This window comes from Aquila chrysaetos, chromosome 12, assembly GCF_900496995.4.
Source record: "Aquila chrysaetos chrysaetos chromosome 12, bAquChr1.4, whole genome shotgun sequence".
In the NCBI taxonomy this organism is placed as follows: domain Eukaryota; kingdom Metazoa; phylum Chordata; class Aves; order Accipitriformes; family Accipitridae; genus Aquila; species Aquila chrysaetos.
Window position 1 is genome coordinate 43,058,377 of NC_044015.1, and position 21,439 is coordinate 43,079,815.

The 21,439-nt window shown below is 45.6% G+C and overlaps 1 protein-coding gene across 1 annotated transcript in view; it reads right to left on the minus strand.

Moving 5' to 3' along the window:
• Positions 1–3,988: 3,988 nt before the first annotated feature.
• The window catches only part of ERICH3 (glutamate rich 3), a 38,599-nt gene continuing 21,148 nt past the window's right edge, over positions 3,989–21,439 (minus strand). The window contains 5 exon segments of the mRNA XM_041128067.1: positions 3,989–4,924; positions 5,397–7,588; positions 9,384–9,530; positions 15,049–15,552; positions 19,885–20,106. Coding sequence (XP_040984001.1) covers positions 4,853–4,924; positions 5,397–7,588; positions 9,384–9,530; positions 15,049–15,552; positions 19,885–20,106 — 3,137 coding nt within the window. The 3' untranslated portion in view covers positions 3,989–4,852.

Sequence of the window (21,439 nt, forward strand, 5' to 3'; positions counted from 1 at the left end):
GGCAAAACTTTTATAGTTTAGGAAGCTCTTTACAAGACCAACTGCCTGCAAATCATTTTACTAGTAATTAAAATTACTGGCTCCTTGAAGAAAACAGTGTCTTAGTTAATTGGTCTCTACAGAAGAAACATCAGGCTTGGGGGGAAAGCGTGTTTCATAGGAGTGATCAGTTATTAATACAAATGAAAACTCTGAAGAGTGTAAATGACTGAACAGAACGTGCTCTAAAGTTGTTTGTGGGAATGAAATTAGTCTGTGCCGTTCCCAGAGAAGCCTGAGGAGCCCAGCACACTGAAATATTTATAAAGAATAAGACGCTCCAAGGATTCTTACCCTGCCTTTAAGACCAGCCAGCGCCTGCTAGCTGTGGCAATATTTCAGATTGTTTAACACACAGTAATAGATGATCCAGATTAAAAGGAACCGGTGTCCAGCCAAACAAGTGCTTGTGCCGCAACCAGGAGCGAGCCCGGCGTCCCTGCGGCAGGCTGTGCTGTCCCAGCCGTGGGGCAGGGCTGTGCCACGGCCACCTGCCCCGGGGCCGGAGGCATTTTCCCGCAGGGCGGCCCCGCCAGCTCACCGGGCAGCTTCAGCGAGCCCCCGGCCCTGCAGGGCCACCGCGGGGGCTCGGCCGGCACGGCCCCGCCAGGCAGGCAGAGGGGTCCGTCGCAGTGGACGGCTGAGCCTGCCAAACACTACAGGAAATTCCCAGCCAGAGAAACCCACCTTGCGGCATGAGCGCTTGTTCAAGGCAGACGCACGCACTGCCTGCAAGGCGCTCCCCGCTGCAAACTTTCCAGGCGGTGGCTGTGACCATCACCATCTTCCATCCCTGCTAGCAGTGCCAGAGGCTTGGTGCCCGGTTCCAGGAGCTGGACTTTGAACAAACTTTCTCATACCGTGTCCATTGTGCACAGCTGGCATTGTTTTTCAGCTGGTGAAATGCATCTATTTAGCCGGTGTAATGTCACAAGGTATGATTTCCGCTGTGTAAGCCAGTAACGATACATTTGAGGCACAATCATCAGCATCCAGTGACAAGCTACTGAGAATACCTGACAGATTAGGGAGATAAAAAAAGCCTTTGTGATGAGCCAAAACTCAGTTTTGCCAGTGGCAACACTGTTAGATAGTTTGCTTTTCTCACATATGTTCAGTTTAATAATTAGTCTCCTTTTTTTTGGCGCATGTCGTGTTTTTCCCTAAGTGCCACCTGCATTTTTTCACTTTGAAGTTAATTACTAGCTAGCAATGGATAGGAGAGCAGAAATTACCATGGATAGCATTTCCAAAACCATAAAAGTATCTATTTTGATGGTTTTGCTTCTTACCAAAATTCCACCTGCTCCGATTACAGGCATACACACCCATGTTGTGAAAGTACACGAATGGTACATCTTTAACAGCCACACCAACAGCAGTAGAGCAGGTCTCAAGCTGAAACTGCCAAATTCAACTCCGTTCTGCATCTGGTTCAAGTCCTCTGACCATTTTAGAAATCAGTTGCCTTAAAGGAGCCAGACAAGTGAACAGTACTGCAATGTCCCAGGCACAAATCTGGCTCATGTCACCCCACAGCTGTGTGGCACCAACGAGCTGCCTGTGGCACTGCCGGCGTGCAAAACAAGTGAGGGGAAAGGCGAGGACGGGAGCGGGGGGAAACCGTTCGGTACATCACAGGGAGCGAGCTGTCAAGATAGGGCAAGGACTGTTTCCTTTCCACAGATCAAACCTCACCTGTATCTATCTTGTAAATATGGCTGTCAGAAAGAATAATGAGAGAAAACAGATGATCTCATCAATATAATACAAGCTCAGAAATTACGGAGTGTTCTTGGGAAATTTGATTTTTTTTTCCATCAGTATATAAAACCAGAGTACTTGAAGTGTGGGGGTTTTTTTAGAGCAATACAAGAACTTGCACGAGTTGGCATGTTCCTAACCAAAGGATTCATTTCCCTAATTGTTAAAATCGTACGCACAAGTGCCATTTATAAATATTTTAAGTATTTTAAATAATGAATTGTCAGCTTTCCAGTTCCTTACAATCACCACTGCATTGTTCATCTGGGACTTCCCTGATGCCCCAGATCTTCTGCAGCCCAAGAGTGACATGGGAGTTCAGCTGCCTCTTGGTTACCAACACTTGCCTTTTTTTCTAAAAGGCTGAAGTGGATCTAGTTAAGTCGCCGTCTGCTGCTGCAAACTCAGTACTGTACCTGACCATCTTCAGCATGCTCTGAATGCCGGATTTCTTTGAAAGCAGCTTCTACGCCCAAGGACAGAACCCTCCCTCCTGGCGCAAGTGTTGGGAGCGCAGGCGGGGGGCTGGCGAGAGGCTGCACCAGGAGGAGAAACCGGCTTCAGCGATGGCTGCCAGCCCTGAGGACCACCTGCCCCCGGGCAGCCCCAGCCACAGCGCTGCCCGGGGAGCTCAGCCGTCGCCCTCCCATCGCTCAGCACACACCGCAGAGCAGCCCCTCGAAAGGAATCGCCCGGGCAGGGCCGTAGCCCCGAGGGGACCTCTGCCTCGGGCAGCACAGGTGGCTGCAGACCCCTTAACGCGACAGAGCCAGCGCTGCAGCGGGGACCCCGGTCCTGGTGCTCGCCATTTGCAGAGCAAGAGTGTTATTTAAGAGTATTTTGAGATGCTCTGCAGATCACTCCAGCGCTCACCTGCAACAAATGAATCAAACTTCTTCCCTCTTGCATTCTCATCCTGTGTTAAGCAGCTAAATGTCAAATAAACCAGTGTGGTTCGTGATCTGCCCAAGTACAGCCTTAGTTTTAATCCTGACCCTTCAAGGGAATTCCTGCTAAGGCAAATCCCTGCGCTCCTCCCTCTGCCTTTGTTCATCGGCAACACTTGAATTGCAACCCACATGGATGAACGTGCATTTGTAAATGGCTTTGGTACAGTCATGCTCACGAGCCACAGGCATTTGCTTTCCACAGGTATCTGCGTGATGCAGTTTTTGCGACACAAATATTCAACCCAACATTAGTCATCCAGTTAGAAAGCAGAGGTAAATACTGAAGACCAGGCCCTACTTGATTGGCAAGTATTATTCTTACAGTGAAATCATTTGCAAAAATTCAAGGAACTACACAGACTGGTACATGTACTTTTATAGACCCAAGTAAATGTGCAGGTGTGCATGTGTATACGGAAAAAACAAACCTCTGGAGAAGGTAATTAGCATGAATTTAAATTCTGAACACTTCACATACCAGGTGTATTCAACTGTAGAGTATGTAAACACTGATTATCTATTTACTGCACTTTTTTTATATTGAACAACACTGAAAATGTCTTGGTCCAGTGAATAAGCCACTTCTGATTTTGTGAACATTCCCTGGTTAAAAGGAAAAGACCGTTGTTGAATGGTCAAAAGTCAAATACATGCTTTGTAAGCAAATATTGCATATCTTGCACAGAATAAACATTTCAACCGCAGCACTCAGGATTACTTGATGCAATGCTTTCATTTAAACTGCTGAGGACTGTAAAGCTATTATTAGTCTTTTTTGCCTACTTTTCTCTTTCAAAACCCTTCCTGGTATCCAGACTGAAAATCAAATGCAACCAACTTTAGTACAGGAGGGAACAAACATGAATTACCTGATCACATTTAAATTTCCTATCCCATTTATACTGATCTTAAGTGACTTACAGTAACAACCCACTCAAAATCCTGCGCGTTTCAGTTCCATTTCCCCATCGAAAGCACAGTTAGAGTCTCCCGTGTAGGGGTTGAGCATCCTGCAGCCCACCGGCAATGCCTGCCAGGCTGCTGTGCACCCAGCGCTGGACGCCACGGCCCGGCAGGGTCTCGGGGAGCCCTCGGCGGTGCAGCTGAGCTGAAAGGGAGACTCCGGCAGCGGAGAGCCGCAGCCAGCGCTGGGCTGAAACAGCTTTACACTGACCACCCCTCCTGCAGTTTCAGCACAGACTCCGTGGGCCCAGGGAGTTACTCCCGACACCAGCAAAAGCAAAAGGCCAGGCTTTATTCATTTACAAATACATATTAGAATTGGTCTGATTTAACAATTTTCAACAACGTTTCAAAGTCCCAAGAATACCCTGAAGTGTGGCCAGCAACAAGCCTGGATCCCGGAGGAAAGAGAAGCCCCCACTGCATGCCACCCACCCGGCAGCATGGGGCACCTGTGCACACTGGAGGGCTCGCTTGCCTGTAACATGGGGTGGAGGCAGCCCCCCAAGCTAAAACCCCCTATGTGAAGCCACCATTCCCTCCATGATCCTGCTGTTCCACATCTCTGCTGAACACCCCCAGATGCTCTTACCAAAGCATTAATGTGCGCAAGTGCTCTATGCACAGCAATGAAGACACAGCCCAACTCACAGTGAAGAGTTTGTAGTTCAGAAAGGCAAATGACACACAGAAAAATGCAGTCAGTACATAGACACAGACACAGTCAAACACCGGCACTCTGTACAGACAACTTGTCCTACGGAAACACGTACAGCACATCACCCTCAGCCCTCCCTCCCACCAGCCAGCAGAAGCAAGCGGTGCCTGGGGGAGGAGGGGAGGTTCAGCCAGTCCAATATTTCTCTGTGTTTTGGGAAAAACAAGCATGACAGCTGTGGAACAATCCTTGCAATTACTGTCTTCATAATTACGAAGGAGTGCTGTTTCCTGGGCTGGCATATACAGGCTTATTTCAGTTGTCTGCTGCACACTGAGAAGCTGTTTTAGTAAAACGTGACAGATGGTTGTGGTGCTCAAGGAATACAATAAAGGAGTGAACATCCCAACCGGCACAAATCAACAGCAATTTGTGTAAATGTTGCAGGACACAGCACTGAAGGAGCTGCAGAAAAAGCTCAGAGGAGAGTTTCTTCCCCATCCTGGGGCTGTACCGAGGGCACGACAACCGCATCTGGGTTTACAACATCCTACGAAACAACGAGAAAAACATTAGCTTTACAGAAAACATGCTAAACTTTGAGCTACTGAGATACTGTCCTAACAGATTTCCTACAAGCAGATGCCAGAGTAACCGGAGAAGCTGAGTGCTGCTGTTGACCCAGAGCGTCAGAGCCAGCGGGTGCTGCCGAGGCTCACCCACTGCCACCAGTGCCGGGTGGCGGGAGCTGCTCCGTGTGGCCGGAGGGGCCAGACGACTGCGGGGCTGCAAGCATCAGCGCCAGAGCAAAGATATTTGCAACAAGACTTCGGGAACAGGAGAGAATGGAGAAGCTGCCACCCAAAAGGATTTATCATCCCTTACCCCAGGTACCAGCAGCAGACACTTAAGGATTAAGTGTAAGAAACGGGACAAAGTGGTTCATCCTCTGCTGCTGGCAGGGACCAGTCTGGGGACTCGAAGGGGCGCAGGGGGCAGCAGTCGACCCACGCAGGACTCACCCCACGGGGACCGCAGCTCCTCTCGCCGGTGTCAGCAGCTCCCGGGGTGTCTGGGCTCCCTCCAACGGGACTGTCCTTCCTCTGCTCCCTGACCCCAGCAGCGCTCCATGCACTCTCCGAGACACCCGCTGCTTCTCTCTCCCTCTTGTTTTCACAGAGGCCTGCCTGCTCCCCATCGGCTTTCGCTCCTGCCTGCTCTGTGCCCCCCTGCAGCCCACCCTTGCCCCCCACTGCCCCCATCCCGGGAGCTGCCAGCTGCGGCTGGGTGCCCAGGCACAGCCCCTCGCCGCCTGCCGACCCTCTCCCCCCCGACTCCGCTCCCCCATCCCCACGCGCAGGGGCGCTCAGGGAGGTTTCTGCAGTCGGCTGCTCCCCAAGGGACATCGCTCCATGCGGTTCTGCGTGCCATGGGGACACGAGACCCGCTGTGCCCCACTCCCACCCCGCCTCGCCCTGGCCCTCGCCCCCCAGCACCGCCTCCTGGTTCACCCCTCGCCCGCAGGCCACGGCTCCGTCGGCCACCCCTTCCCTGTCCCCCCCAGACTCCCCAGCTGCCCCCCTTCCCTCGGCTGACACCCCCTCTGCCCCTGCCGCCCCTGTCCCGCTCCGTCCCCCCAACACTGTTCCCGCCACCCCCTCCCGTGCCACCGCCCCATCGCCCAGCCCGCCATTGCCAGCCACCTCCTGCACCACCAGCGCCGGCTCCGCTGCCGCTCCCCCCTCAGGCAGAGCCCCTCGCCCTGTCTGGCCGCCCGCCGCAGCACCAGCCACCCCCCCTGACCCCCCCACCCCGCTCACACACAGCCCCAGGGCAGGCAGCGCTGCTTCATCCATCACCCCCTCACCAGGAGACCTCTCCTTCCCTCTCTGTTCAGCACGCTCCAGCCATCCCTGCGGCCCGGCTGCCAGCTCGCTTGGACTGGCTGCTCCACCCGCAACCTCCTCTCTACCTCCTGACCCTGCTCTGGCTATCTCTGCAGATATTCCCATCGGCCCTCCATCAGGTGTCTCTTCCATTGCACTCTCTGTCTTTGCTTTGCTGCCTAGAGATGGCTTTCCACTCGAAAGTGCTTCTGCTGAGCCCTCCTCCTCCTCCTCCGCTGTTGTGGTCTCCTCCAACTGGGATGACCCTTCAGTTATGGGATCCCCTCCAGCACCCACCAGTGCCTCTAATCCCGGTGCTACTTGCAACACGGGACCCTTGCCAGGCTCCACAGAGTCCTCCGCTCTCAGGAGAGAGCCGCCTTCTACCCCTGATGCCTTGCCAGTCTCAGATGTTCCTGCTCCTATGGCAGCTTTCCCCATCTCCATCCACTCTCCCCCTGATGCTTTCAGCTGGGAAAACTCATTTGGCTTTACAAAGTCTTCTCCTCCAGGCACTGCTTCTCCTGTGCAAATGTTTGCATCCCCTAATGTTTCCAGGAGAGCCCCAGGCTTCTCTGCAGCCTCCTCCCCTTCAGCAACAGCTTCCTCTACAGACTCTTCTTCAGGGCCAACTACCCCAGCAATCCCTTCTTCTGCCACGTTGGCATCCTCCACGGCCTCCTCTGCCTCAGACACAGCACCCACCACAACGCCCTTCCCTGCAAAACCTCCCTCCTCCACGGCCTCCTCTGCCTCAGACACCGTCTCGCCCACCACCTCCTTCACCGGAGGCCCCGTCGCTCCCGCAGCCTCCTTTGCCCCGGAGGCCTCCTCCGCTGCCTCTTCTCCCTCAGAGACCTCCCCAGCCACCTCCTCGCCCTCGGACGCTGCCTCCCTGCCTAGCAGTGCCCCTGCCAGCTCCGCTCCCCCAGGCGCCCGCTCCCCCGGTGCTGCCTCGCTCTCTGTCTCCTCCATCAGAACTTCCCGCTCCCCGGGTGCCACCTCTGCGCCAGGCTCCGTTCCCTTCCCTGTCCCCTTTCCTTTGGGATCCTCTGCCATGGCGCTCTCCTCGGCTGCAGATTCCTCCACCACAAGCTGATCCTCCGCCTGCGGCACGGCCACTGCGTCTTCCTTGGGCAGCAGATCTCCCACCCCTGCCGTTTCTTCTCCTGCCTCATCGGCGCGAGCATCTCCTCCCTCAGCAACAAAATCTTCCTTCTTGAGTGCTTGCCTCTCCCCTACCATCTGCCCTTCTTGTACCACTTGTTCTGCTGCCTTCTGCACGTCAAGTGTTCTTGTTCCTTCTGCCAAGAAAGCTCCATCTGGTGCTATTAAGAAATAATCAAAACATTAGTTTTATTGAGAACCGTGTTAGTGTTAAGGCTGTTTTACAGGGTTATTATTAAAGATGCTATCTCTCCCAAGCAATGAAGGGACATCAGCAAGGTGACAAGAAGAAAACTTGCTGTGCTGCTTCTCATCACACACCTGTGCTCTGACTACATTTCCAGTGCTCCCATTCTGGCATCTGGCATAACTAATTTAAGCAAAAATGTTGATGCACAACCAGCTTTCAACTCTGACAGTTCTGCCTGCCCTGCCTACTCTCCCTCCTTCCCTCACCTGCCTAGCAGGGAGCTCAGGTCTGTGTATGAAATAGCTATAAGCTTGACAGTAATATTCAAAAATTCAGAAATAGGTGGTAAATTGCTCATGTATAATATGCACACACAGGAAGAAAAATACTCAGCTGTTCATGTAAAATGGGTAATTGCTTCCCATGGATTCTGTAATTACACCAGGGGAATAATACAGGGTTGATTCCGGCCCCCTGGGAATTGAACAGCAATGCCTTCATTGAATTTGGTGCTCCAGGATCTGTCCCCGAGCAGGAGATTCCAGGCTTTCCAAAGACCACCTGCCTGGGAAGCAAACATGTTTCAACCCTGATTTGGAGGGACAATTGACACAGAAGTCAGGTGGCGCAGGCACTACATGTTCTCTACCCTGGTCTATGCATCAGAAACATAGATCCTTGTGAAGACCAACACATGAAGACTACTGGACTTTGAAATTAAATGTTATAGACAGTTGTTTGTGGTCAGCTGATGAGACCAAGGCAGAAGCAATCTCATCTGAGAAAGACTTACTGAGAAAAAGACAATTACTGAAACACCAGAGACGAAAAGGAACCTCCAGCCTCCTGTATACACCTTCTGAGTGAAACACAACAAACCTTAAAAGACTATGTTCTTAGACTACATAGAAGAAGATCAAAAGGCTCCCAGCTGACCAGAAAAAACCTTAGAAGACCCTGCATTAATGTGCCAAAGTATAAGACAGTGCACAACTAGCAATTTAAAAACAATGTATATAACCTGTTCCTGCCAGCTGTTAGACTCTTAGAGGATGGAAGAAGGAAATGTAAGAGCAACAGTGCAGACTGAAGTCAGTTTTTTCTTCTCTTTTCAGACTCATTGCTACTGTGGAGTAGAATCTTAACGTTACTTTCACTGTGGCTCATTGCTGCAGCAGGATAGCTGGCTTTAATACCCCCTGTATAATATGCAAGCCTCTTCTGTCAGGCACATCAAGTCTCCAGCAATAAACTGCTAGGGTTGCAAGGACCAGAAACATTATTGGAGGGAACAAAGATCAAGCTGAAATTTCCTCATTGCCAATTATGCCAACTGCTAACAGGGAGATGAGTTTGGGAGACAAACAGGGTACAGCATGGAGATCAAGTCTGCAGTTCAGCTCCACTCCTAGTCTGCCAGACCCATCCTGCCTGTCTGGACAATGCATTTCCCAAGGAGGCCCCGCACTACCTGGAAGCAAAGGGAAATTCACTAGATTCCTGCTTTCCACAGCTATTTTCTTGACTGGCAGCCTGGATGCCCTGGATTCTTTACCTAGGACCATTACAACTGCCAAAAAAAGCATTAATTATACATGACTACAGAAGCCAGCTACTCATCACCCAATTTTATACAAGTTAGGAAAGAAAAGAGCACGTGGGGAGTTTGATAGCCTAGAAAGGAAAGGGAAAGGGCAAACACTTCTATAAAAAGACTTCAGATGAAGAAGATTTAATCCATGTCCCTGATCAACAGCCAATCTCACCTTCATTGGCATCATGCTCTGTACTTGTTATGTTCTCTTCTTCCTCATCTGCACAGGAATCAGTAGGTTGAGGTTCAGAATTCACATGATGATCATTTCCAATTGCCTTTGCTATTTCCTCCTGGACTGGTTTGCAATCTTCAGAAACTATCACAAAGTTACAAAAGAGGAAGCAAGAAAGAGAAACCATTACAAAGCAAAAGGGGAGTAGAAGTCATCCAGCCATCTCAGCTTGGTTTAAAATTTGAAATGTTAGGGCAGACCCGATTGCAGCCATGTAAATCTTCACCAGCAATAATTTTTTGAAGTAGATTAAAACCAAATGGAGACAACCATTAAAAACCTAAGGGAAAATTCATGCAGGAGCATCTACTGAACCATAGAGTGGCAATCTTCCACAACATCTTCACAAAACAGTAAGACTGCTTTTGTCAGGCAGTCAGGGGGTGTGGGGCTGTCAACATACAAGCAACAACATTGTTGTATAGAGAGAAAATTGTTATTGTTCTATAAATACTTAAAAAAAAAAAATTTCTTTGTTAAGCTCCCAACTACAGTTCTGATGATTCCTCAATTCCCCAAACTAACATAAGTGACTGAAGACCTATGCTTATCTATAAATAAGTGGGGAAGTATTTTCTGCTCTGTAAATGCAATGATTGTGATGCTTCACAGTCAAGTCATACATCTGACATTATTGTTAAGATTGTGCTATTTGTTCCATTTTTGCTTTATGACTTGCCGGATGATTACATGAATGGCTTTCAAGCTAGTAATACTAAACAACTTCTTTATGAGCAGTATTCCAGCTATATACACAGCCCAATCCCTTCAGCATCTCCTCTGAAAGCTCTTCCCTCCAGCAACCCAGGCTTCTCCCTTCAAGTTCCATGAGTTTTCTATATCTTTCCTTTTCTGTTGCAGTTATTGCCTTAGTCTTTTACACAAAGAGCTTGCTAGTTTGCCAGTGGTATGGACTGACAGCATAAAGTCGAATCTCGCACTTGGTTTTACTGCCCAATGGCCTCTTTTGCCAGTATAGTGTGTCCATTAGGAACCACAGACTTCCAGGTATATCTCTGAAACAGCTGTCCGCTTTTGCTTGTGTTGTGACTGTTAGTGTGAGACTTGATTAATAATTCCTGTTGCTGCTGGGATGGTGCCAGTGGTCATATGTTTCAGACTGTTCCTCTGCAGCTTGGAACAATCAAGCCTTTGACTGAAAGGGAGTAACTCTGTCAATTGCTTGTACTCAATACTTATGTCAAGCATAACTTTCAGATCATAAAGGAGACAATCACATTTCTAGATTTTACTGCTGTATGTGACACGAAGCAGTACACTGGTCAGCTTCATCTGTGCAGTGGAAGTGCTGCAGAGACACTTGGTCCAAGTTTCAGTTTCTAGACATCTACAGACAATTTCTACATCAAGGCTCAGTGAGAACACAGACACCTTTAAATATCTTCACCAATGATCTTCCCAGAATCAGCCTATGGCATTTTATTTAGACAAAGTATTTTGTTTGAGAGTAGAGGAACAGGGTTTCGGCCAGCGAGAAAAAAAGATCTGAATCCTGACTTGGCCTTCTATTACAAAAATACAGAGACTGAAACCAATTGCCACAACAAACCACTCAACATGTTTCTGGCTAAATCATGACTCACAGACTAGATAAAGAGGTGTTACATGGTATGATATCTTGACTTCCAAGCAACACCTTACTTCGATTTCTCTGAAAATGAAAATAAGGAGCCATGAGTAACAAGCTAATGTTTCCACACTAAGGAACTGGCTGACTTTGGGCCACCCTGCAGTACGGCATATAATAAAGGTGCCCAAAATTTGGGGCTTCATAAAGAATGGACAGGACAGAAGCAGTGAACCTGCTGTGACAGGAGCCTGAGGGTCTGGCAGCATCAGCAGATTCAAAAACACGCTAGACAAAGTCATGGGTACAAAAGGACTAGGCAGGCATTTTTTTCTAACAGCTATTATACAACAGATTGGAGTGCAGGAGAGCTACAAAATGAGTGAAATTCAGAAAACTGAGCCTTTTGTGTTCGTGAACAGCATCTTCTCTTGCCATTGGGAGACGCAGACTACTGCAAGAGGTGTGCCTCTGGGCTGATCTGCTGGGCACTTCTGAAGTTACTAAGAGCTGTGCTAGAAGAAAATCAGTTGCATAAACATAAGCACAATAAGGCTGACTGACCTGGCCACTGGTCTCATCCAAATTGCCCACTTAACCCAGAGAAATACTGTCTTGCCTCAAAGCATTTGTACAGGTCTTCTATGGATCGCTGGCACTCCTGGGCGGCATGTATTGAAATCACGTGTACTTGCATGTGACAGAATGTTCCCTCCAGCAATTTATTACGAAAAATAGCTAACAATTCTTATGAGACTGATTTTTTTTATACATGTAGCTGGGTGTATGGGATTTAATCTGCTTGCTGCTTCAGAGTCAGTCAGGTCACTGAAAGGTCCAGGAGTGGGAGAGGCGTTGTTCCCGCTGGCTTGCAGTGAGGAGAAGACTTAACACTGTCTTCTCTGCCACAACCTTGCACTCTTCTCTTCCCAAATCCCTGCCTCTCTCTTGCAAATGCACACCCTGTGCTCTCTCACCTTTTTCCTAGGAGGTGTTTATTTTCTACACTGTCGATTCTGTCTTTCTACTCACCCTTGCATATGCTATTTTTCTTCTTTTTTTCACTTTTGTTTTTATTTTTTCTTATTCTTCCTCCTGTGGTTCTCCTACTTTATGCTTACACCCATCCTTCCTACCCCATCAGTACCCTGCACCCACACAGCTCTGAACAGAAATGTGAGAAAATTTTTAAAAGACCATTTCAGTCTACAGGACTACAAAAGGCACTTACTCAGCATGAATGCCTTTTTGCCTATACCATAGGTCCTAAAGGGCAGCGATGGCTTCACTCCTTGTCACACTTCACCTGGCTGAAGCGCTAAGACCTGCTCTGCAAGGAACCATGGAAGTGGAGCAGGGAAGGTCCCAGGAGAGCATTTGTAAGGTTCCTCCTGGGACCCAAGATCCTGGCAAAGGTCTCCACGCAATAGTGCACAACCTGCTTGAATCATTCTGACATTTCAGCTCTGCAGAAAAGACAAGAAGCTTTCTGCTCCAGGACATCCCTTGGCTGCCTCACGCAGAGGTACGGGGCCAGCACTTTCTTTGACTTGCTGAAATACAACGTGCTTTGCTAGGTATGGTGCATATATTTTACTTTGACCTGATTATAGGCCTGAAGTCTGACTAGCTGGCAGTTCCCGTTCTTTGCAGTTTACGGCCTGCGTAACATTTGACAAAAGGGAATTGACAGTCTATCAAAACACAGAGCCCAGGGAAGGATGACAAATACTGCTCACAATAATTCTCTCTCTTGGGATCAGCAATATCTCCTTGCCACAAAGAGCACAGCAAGATCAGAAAACACGCAGCAGGAGCCCATCCCAGGTATTTCCACACTTCTGACAGATCCTGTCACACCACCGGTTGTGATTTGTCCAGACTCAGCCTGCGACTGAACAACCCCACAGGAGCATTTTGCACCTTTTGCTTTCTTCAGCATATACAATTCTCTCTGATAAATTAGCTCTGCACTGTTAATGACAGCACTCGTTAGGAGAAACCCTGTCACGAGCAGAGCATGATGGGTCTCATTGGGGCAAAACCAAAATGGTGCCATGTCAGTCTCATCTAAACACAGGCTGGGTGGCTGATGAGAATGACCAGTCCTACAGAGAAGTTCATGTGAAAAAATCAGGGAGGCCCAAGAATGGACCGAGAACCAATTCTGCAGTCACAGTAAAGGACTGAGCTCTTCCAGCCCCCTGGGTGTCTCTGGAGGCTTTTAGTCCTCAGCCTTTTGGAGTACTGGAGTAGTGGGAGTTGTAATCATCTGGCATTTAAGGCTATAGATGTCCTCGAATTTTTTAATTAGAATCTTTACCATGGCAGCAACTGTGCTAAATACCTAGAAGAAGCTAAGATTCCCATGTGACCTTTGTTACCCTACAATATTTCTTTAGCATGCTCATTATATCTCAGAAAAGTTGCTCTACACACAGATTCTTGGCAATTCTTTATTTGCTGTAAAATTTACCTAGACAACGCCCATGCAGACAGGGGGAAATCTGTATGCAATTTAGCGAGTTGTTTCTTGTCCCTCCTTGATCTGCACTGTCCCTGAATCTCAGGTAATCTCCTGGCAGCAGAGATGATGCAGGACTTGACTAAGAAGTAAACGCTGTTACCTACATAACTTTCAGACAATCTACCTATATTTGATAGAGGATCTCTGTTCAAACCTAGAGCCATGAAACCATGTGTGTTGAATGTAAGCACAAGGAAATTATGCTAATAAAGAACAATACTATTGTTTTAGGCTAACTCAGTATCAGATTACTAGCTTGACACATTCGATTGATCTTTTCTTGGTTTTGTATTACAGCGTAATATTCTGTCCTCTAGGTTTTTAAAGTTCTTTCTTCTTCAGTAGTCCTTACTCAACTCATCTGAGCCTAGTGGTGAAGGTGCTTAAATTGAAGTTTCTTTCACACAAGAGAGGGGTTCCAGAAGCAAACATCTTTGATGACTTGAGCATTATTCAATTAATAGTATGTTGCTGTCTTTACCGTCTCAATTCTGAATGCATAACAAAGCAAACGCAATGCACAAGACAGTCAAAGTAACCCAGCAGCAACAGATTTGCAAAGCATTAAGCACCAGCATTCAAATTGTTTATTCCACGCACAGCTATCTTAGACAGATGAACTGCAGTGAACAGAAAGCAATAGAAGCAGAACCAAAAACTTCTGTTAAAATAAAGGAAAAGCACTCTACATTCCACTGCAAATCCAGCATATAGAGAGACAATTGGAAATTTCATCTACCATAGCTTGTGGCTCTCCTTTACGTCAGCACCAGTGCAGACAACTATTCTTTTATACTGACTGATTTAACAGCATCCAAGACATTTCCCTCATGACCTGGATGACATTGCAAAGCAAGGGCTTACATTTTTCCCCATTCCCCAGATACAATAATGCAAAGCCTTGCTCGCGTGGCCAACCTTTTATTAATTGCCCATTATCCATAAGGGTAAGGTTGAAACTGCAAGATGCCCATTTTATCAACAGTAAAAATGAGGTGTCACACAACTACCTGATTTGCTCCTTGCCAACAAATCCATGACAGAGTGAAACAACACAACCATGGATCAACTGACATAGTTTTGATCTTCATCTGCTGCACCATGATTCACATGGTAATTTTTGGTGTTCTTTTTGAACCTAGTATGTCAACATTATAAAACAGAGTCCCCCAATGTGGCATACAGATTATCCTATAGGTAATAAATCATGTTTGGATTTTATAATTATTGCATGATATGTGAAACCCAACTACTGGAGTAAAAAAGAACAGCCAAAGCCTTACACTAGAAACACTAGAAAAGAAACAATAAACCAAGGTTACATTCTGGGTGGTTATTTAGCTCACAGGAGTACAGACTACACTAGTAGCTTGAAAACAGTCCACGAACTGCATTCCCCATGCTGCACCATGACATAGTATAAAGGCAAATACAGCAACACTCGCATGCACTACTCACTCACAGTTGTGCAGAGGGATTGTACTCACCACCTCCTTCATCACCCTGAGGAGACTCTTCATTGCTATCCTCTGCTTCCGTCATACTGCTTTCCAAAGGCACTAGAAGACTTTCCTCCCCATCATCCCTCCTGGTACTTGCATTCTTCTCCCCGTCTTCCCCTATGTTACTTTCTACTGCCCCAGCCTGTTTGAGGTCCCCATTAACTGCAGGACTTTGATACTGTATTGCCATTGTATTTTCATGAAAAATTCCAGTATCTTCCCTTGCTGTTAGATCTTCTGGTTTTGCCTTTTCTGCTTCATCTATTCCTTCCTTTTCCAGTGCAAAAGCTTCCTGATCTTCCTCCATTCTGAGCAGTTTATTCTCCCCGTTCTCACTTCCATACTGTGCATGTGCTGTGTTATCAGATGCCCTTTTGATATTATACTCCTCTTTGTCCTTGACATCGTCTTTCATCATTTCAGCATGCGAGTCATCTTCACTGCTATACTGAGTACTGACGGATGAGAGAGAGTGTGCAGGCCTCCTATCTAGAAATAGCAAACATAATTTTGGTTTAGTATTTCTCCCTAAAACATCTGCATTCATTGTCCACTAGTTCCCTTTGCTATGCACAAAGGGACAGATGCTCATCTGGTATCAATCTCTGAATTACACCACCTGAGGATATCGTGACAAAATCCCAATAAGTGTAATAGAGGAACATTTCCCAGGTGTATCAAAGTGTTAAAATCAAAGCCATTTAACATGTTTTTTTTCTGACAGTGGAAATGAACCAGATTAGCTCCATCAACCACACAGAAACACACCTCCAAAAGCACCTCTAAATATGACTCTGACAGGTTTTAAAATAGTTTTCTTGAGCTCCATTTGATAAAAGATTTCGGCCATGGCAACAGCCCTTTAGTGCACTCCTGTTAGCTCAGTGAATATGATAAAGATCTCCCAGATCATGTGTAAAGCATTCAAGTTGAACTGGAGATGAAGTTCACTGTCTCCTCTAAAGAAACATACAGGGACCATTATATGAAATTCATAAATGGAAAATTTGAGGGAAAAAAAAAAAGCAATAATTCTTCACCTAATATTTAGCTGAATGGCAGAGCTTAATGCTACACAGCATTGCTGGTGTCCAAAGTTCACATGGGTTCAAGAAAAGATTAGTCAATCTCAAGGAAGAAATATCCAGTTAGGCCTAACAAGTAAAAGGGACCACCACTCTTGGCACCAGCTAATTACAGGGCTGGGAAGACACAGTGGGGAAGCACCACAGTATTCTTGCCCTTTTCTTATATTTTTCCTAGGCATCCACTGCTGGCCAAAGGCCAGAAGTAGAATTTGGACCCACAGTCTGTCCCTGAACAGCTATTCTCAGAGCCACAGGAGCCAATCTGTGCCACCTTATTTCTCCCTGCAGCCACAATCTTCCAGCAGCTTCTATGCTTCTTCTTCCTCTGTGGATCTGAGGAAGGCTCACTGCAATTTTTTGTAATATTTTAAATTATCCTTTTCATCTGCAATGTATTACAAAAACTTTGCAGGACTGCTTTTAAAAAAAACTCAAATATGGAAGCTAAAACTTCCCTAAAATATGTCAACTACTCCCATTAATTTTAAAACAAGAACAAAGAAGGTGTGTTTGAATGGAAACTGCAATTCTAAATGAATGGACTGCCTTGTATAGATGCCAGACTACTGATTCAAGAAAACTCCTCAATTTTCCTTAAAAGTAGCAAAGGAAAAGGAACAGCATGCAACTCCACGCTTTAGTGGTGGTGCGAGGAAGCTGCCTACATCTCTGGGGAAGTTATTGAGGCGTATGCTCATTCTGTCATCTTCGCAGAGACTGGCAGCAAGGATAATGAGTGGTACTAAATGTGAGGTGGATGTCCATCCTCTAGGATCTCTACTGCAATGGATTTCAGGCACAAATTACCGGAGAGGCACCACCTGGTAATGACTCTCAGTCACTTCCAGTCTTCACTGGATTTGCACCTGTGTTCTAACGGTAGGTATGTTTAGACTCCCAGAAAACAGCATCGCTCCTAAAGACACTTACAAGAATATAAACAAGAAAGTCAGAGAACTCCAATATGCAGATTACATATTGTACTACGGGAATTGTCAGTGATTCTTTCCAATTTATTCACAGGCTTGTGGTCCACAAGGATTTGAATGCCAAGGTCTCTCTTACATGCTCTTTATTTATGTCTGATTCGTAATATTGGATTCAAAAGTAACATCTTTGGCACCTCAGTTATCTGGATATTATTCTAAAACTCCATGTGCTGGCTGAACTGACCCAAGCAGCAAATCAGGCTGCTAAGAAAGAAGATTAAACCTGTCTTATTTAAAACCACAGAGAATGTAAATGATTTGAACGCATGTCCTGAGTTACTGCACTAAAGGAGAACAAAGCAAGACATGACAAATACAAATTGAAAAACTTTAGCCGTGCCTGCCAGCTGATCGGTGAGGAACACCCGCCTAGATGACTAGCTATTATACACTATTTGTTGCTGATGTTAAATGTCCGTATTTCAAGATTTGGTGGCTTCCCAACAGCCTTTTCCCCTCATCAGAGAAATTTATATTGAATTAGTGAGTTTTGGTGCATGCAGCATTATTACATCCCAGTATAAACAAAGGTGAATAAGGGTTGCTTAAGTTGTAAATGTCTATAAAGGAACTCCCTTCCTCAGCCCCTTGAATTTTCTAATGGTGGAGGAGTGGTACTCCGAGTGGGATTCTTTAAACTGTGGTTGTTAAGATTTCTTTGTACAACATGTTTTCTGAACATGCTGCTGGATTACAATTCTGGCATATGGATGGCACATGAGCGAAAGCCACAGTTAGAGAAGGAATTCTTCCTCTTCACCCTTCCGCATGAGTACCTAACTTGTGTGAAATTCTGTGACTATGTATTTTTCAATATTGAATGCAAGGCCCTGCCGAGGTGTAAAGTTCAATGCTCCATAGTGCACCTTGCAAAGTCTGGTATTGGTGACAGGGATAGCATAAATAGGGTGTTACTACATTAGCAATTTAGTCCACAAGTTGAGTTCATTTTAGGTGCAGAATTGTTTTGCATCTACCCATGGAGCCATGCACAGCACACAAAAATGCACTGCTGATGTCCTCAATGCACTTTTCTGTCTGACGGAATCGAGGTTGAGGCCCCCTTGCAGCGTGCATGCAAGATCCTCCAGTGTCTAACGCTGTGCATGCCGAGGGCTGGGAACTAATGTGGTTCTAATGTGGCTAAATGAGGCTAAATGTGGTAACTAATGTGGCTGAAACCAGGACAGAGCCCTTAGCAAAGGTCTTAATGTATGGGTAGCCATGAAAGGCCCTTAGAGTTACCTGTTCCTTTCCGCCTACACACATCTATGCATCCACACACTTTCACTTGATCATCACATACTGCTAGAGCTTGAGAAGCAGCTGATTAAAGTCACAAAAAAGTTCGTAATGCCATACACTAACAAGCAGAAAAGAATGCTTAATTCTACTGATTATTCATGAATCACAAGCTATTTCTGATTATCATGAGAAAACAAAAATTAAGATTCTTTTTGATCACTGCAATGATTTTATAAGCAAGGATGTTTAAAACCTGGTTTGACTTTCTGGTGGATTTTATACTTTCTATAAAAAGACTGGATCTTTCTTGCAGCTGCAACCTTTTCACAAAAAGCTGTATTACCTTTGCTTAATTCACCTAGAAATACAAATGTGAAAGTAATGTTTCCATTTAACTTGAGAAACAGTTTGCACATAGGACTGCCAAATGTAAGGAATATAAAGTAATTAATTTTAAAACAGCAGTAAATGGAGAAATCTTGGTACACTATGACAAGCAAGAGGCACGTAAGTCAGTTCAGGATCTAACAAAGCCATAGAGGAGAAATGTTAGAGAGAAATAAAACACTGCCACAGGGAAGAGGCAGTTCACTTCTGCCTTATTCACCCCTTGGTGAATGGAATTCTGTTGGTCATCTAATAAATGATAAATTGCCTGCAAGTTTTCTGTGGGATTATTTATGAAGATGCACAGCTTGGACTGCATGAAGGCCAACAGTTAAAACACTAGACGTTAAAAGTGCTGATCCAAAAACCTGAATGACAGAAAAAAACACTTTTTCTACAGAAATTTACTCCAGAACAGTTTAATCTTTCTGAATTAATAATAATAGCGGCCTTGGACACTTCACTGCACAGTTTTGTACCTACATTTGGATCAAGAATCACAGACCACCTTACTGACTCCGACTTTTACTCATTCACAGCCAGACTTGAACAAGGACCCATACAAACTGCCCAAGGGCTGCAGGTAGAAGGGACAGCTGAGCTGATGGCGTTTCCTCCCTGAGCCAGGACAGTGTCAGTGATGTACCAGAGGACAAAGCTGAGGTTCTGATTATTCAGGGCCACTAAAGATAGCACTTCTAAAATACAAGGTGGTATGTCAGGTTTCCTGGTGACTTCTCAGATAAAAGTGCATATCCTCAGCAGGTGTAAGTGGTCATAACTTCTCAGATGTCGGTGACCACTGCCATGAAGCGCTGACCTGCCCAAGTATTTAGAGCTAATTTGCTGACTGGCTCCATCTCCATTTCTGCAACTCAATAGTTCAGCAAAGTCTGCTGTGAGCTGGCACACGCTTACTCTGCCAGTGGGTTTAGCTGTATTTCAGTGATGGATGGTAGAATTAGTAACAGATGAAGTAGCTATCTTTTACCAATTCAGTAGAAATTGCATAGTTTTTCCCTATGCAGACACAACATACGTACTGGACACACAAAAAATGTAAAACATGCATCACGTCAACTTCTGTAAGCCTCATTATGAAAAAAACTAACCTTGTTTATCATCCTCGGAGTCACTGTTGGAATATCCATCACTTTCATCTTTCTCACCGTCAGAGGCCTGCAGTGCCTTCGGTGATGAGGTTTTACTCTCCTTTTCATAGACTAAATTATGTTTTTTATCATCTGAGGATGACTTTGACATTCCATTCATTTGATCACCAGTCTGTCCCTCTTCATGAACTTCTTCATCTGCTTCAAAATCTTCATCATACTCTAAAATAAAAGAATCATACCGTCAGACAGGAAATGGAATTTCACAACTAATAGAAGTTCTTTTTAAGTAGACAGAGGTTAACTTCATTAATCTCCTTTTGCCTTTGCATTTGCTCAGTCTTTTTAAAGCCATGAGAGAATCTAAGACCACAGATAGGAATCATAAGAGCACATTATCATAAAAAAGCATCATGTTCTTCATAGATAGAGTAGCAAAAATGCAGTAAAGGTATTGAATGATGCATCAAGTATGATTAATACATTAAAAACAAAACAAAATCATTAGTCACTGAAAGGACTAGAAAAATTAAGAGCTGGGCAAACTCAAAAATAAAATGCAAGACAGTCTCTTATTACAGGAGAAAAACTTGTTGCGATGAAAAAAAATACAAGCAATAGAGAAAGCTGGAGAAAGGTAATATATTGTAGCGCAAAGTAAGATAAATGTGGATTGACATGGCTAATTAGCAAAGAAGTGGCTTACAAACTAAAGGAATTAATTAAATCCAGCCAAAGGGTGCTGCAGAGGAACATTCTGTTATCGCACTGTTCTAATATGCTCCTTCAGGTCCCAGGTGAAATCCTAGTACAAATGAAGCTTACGGCAGAATTACCATTTTTACATCAACGTGGTTGGGATTTCATCCCAGGCTACTAGCCTGACAAGTTGTAACATTTGATAGATAACTTTGCTCAGATCTATAGGTAAAGACTGTCTTCATGCATATGCATTAAAGAATCCTTCCCTTTCCAGCCAAGGCTGCACTATTTAAAATCCCAGGCACCAGCATGCACAGTGATGTCAGTGGTTGCCATTTAAAATTCAGTAATTCCACTGCTACCACTAGCTCACTGCGCATGCAGCAGAGGCAACAAACCTAAATTGTGAAGGAGAGCTGTCACTGCTGACACACCAGCTGTCCCTCACGGCCATAATTTCCCACCTTTCAGATTTTATTGCTCACCTCTTTTTCTTTCCATCAGTACTTTTAAAGTACTGAAGTGACAGAATGCCAAGGACAGAAATGAAGAGTATCTGATGCAGAACCAATTAGGCAAATAAACAATTACCCAGACAATGAGAATTAAGGGAATAAGGAGATGTATTTTCTGTATTAAAAACCAATTGAGATTCCAACTGCATTGTTGGAAGTGAGGCCTCCTTAGGTAACTGTCAGAAAGGTGCCCACCTCCTGAAGGAAAAAGGCTTGATTAATGACAAACACACATCCACAGGGACTAATGAGGAAGCTGAGCAGTAGCACTGCAGAATTATGAAAGTAAAAATAGAAATAGGAAGTAGGAATTAAAATCCCTCTCTAAACTTGACTTA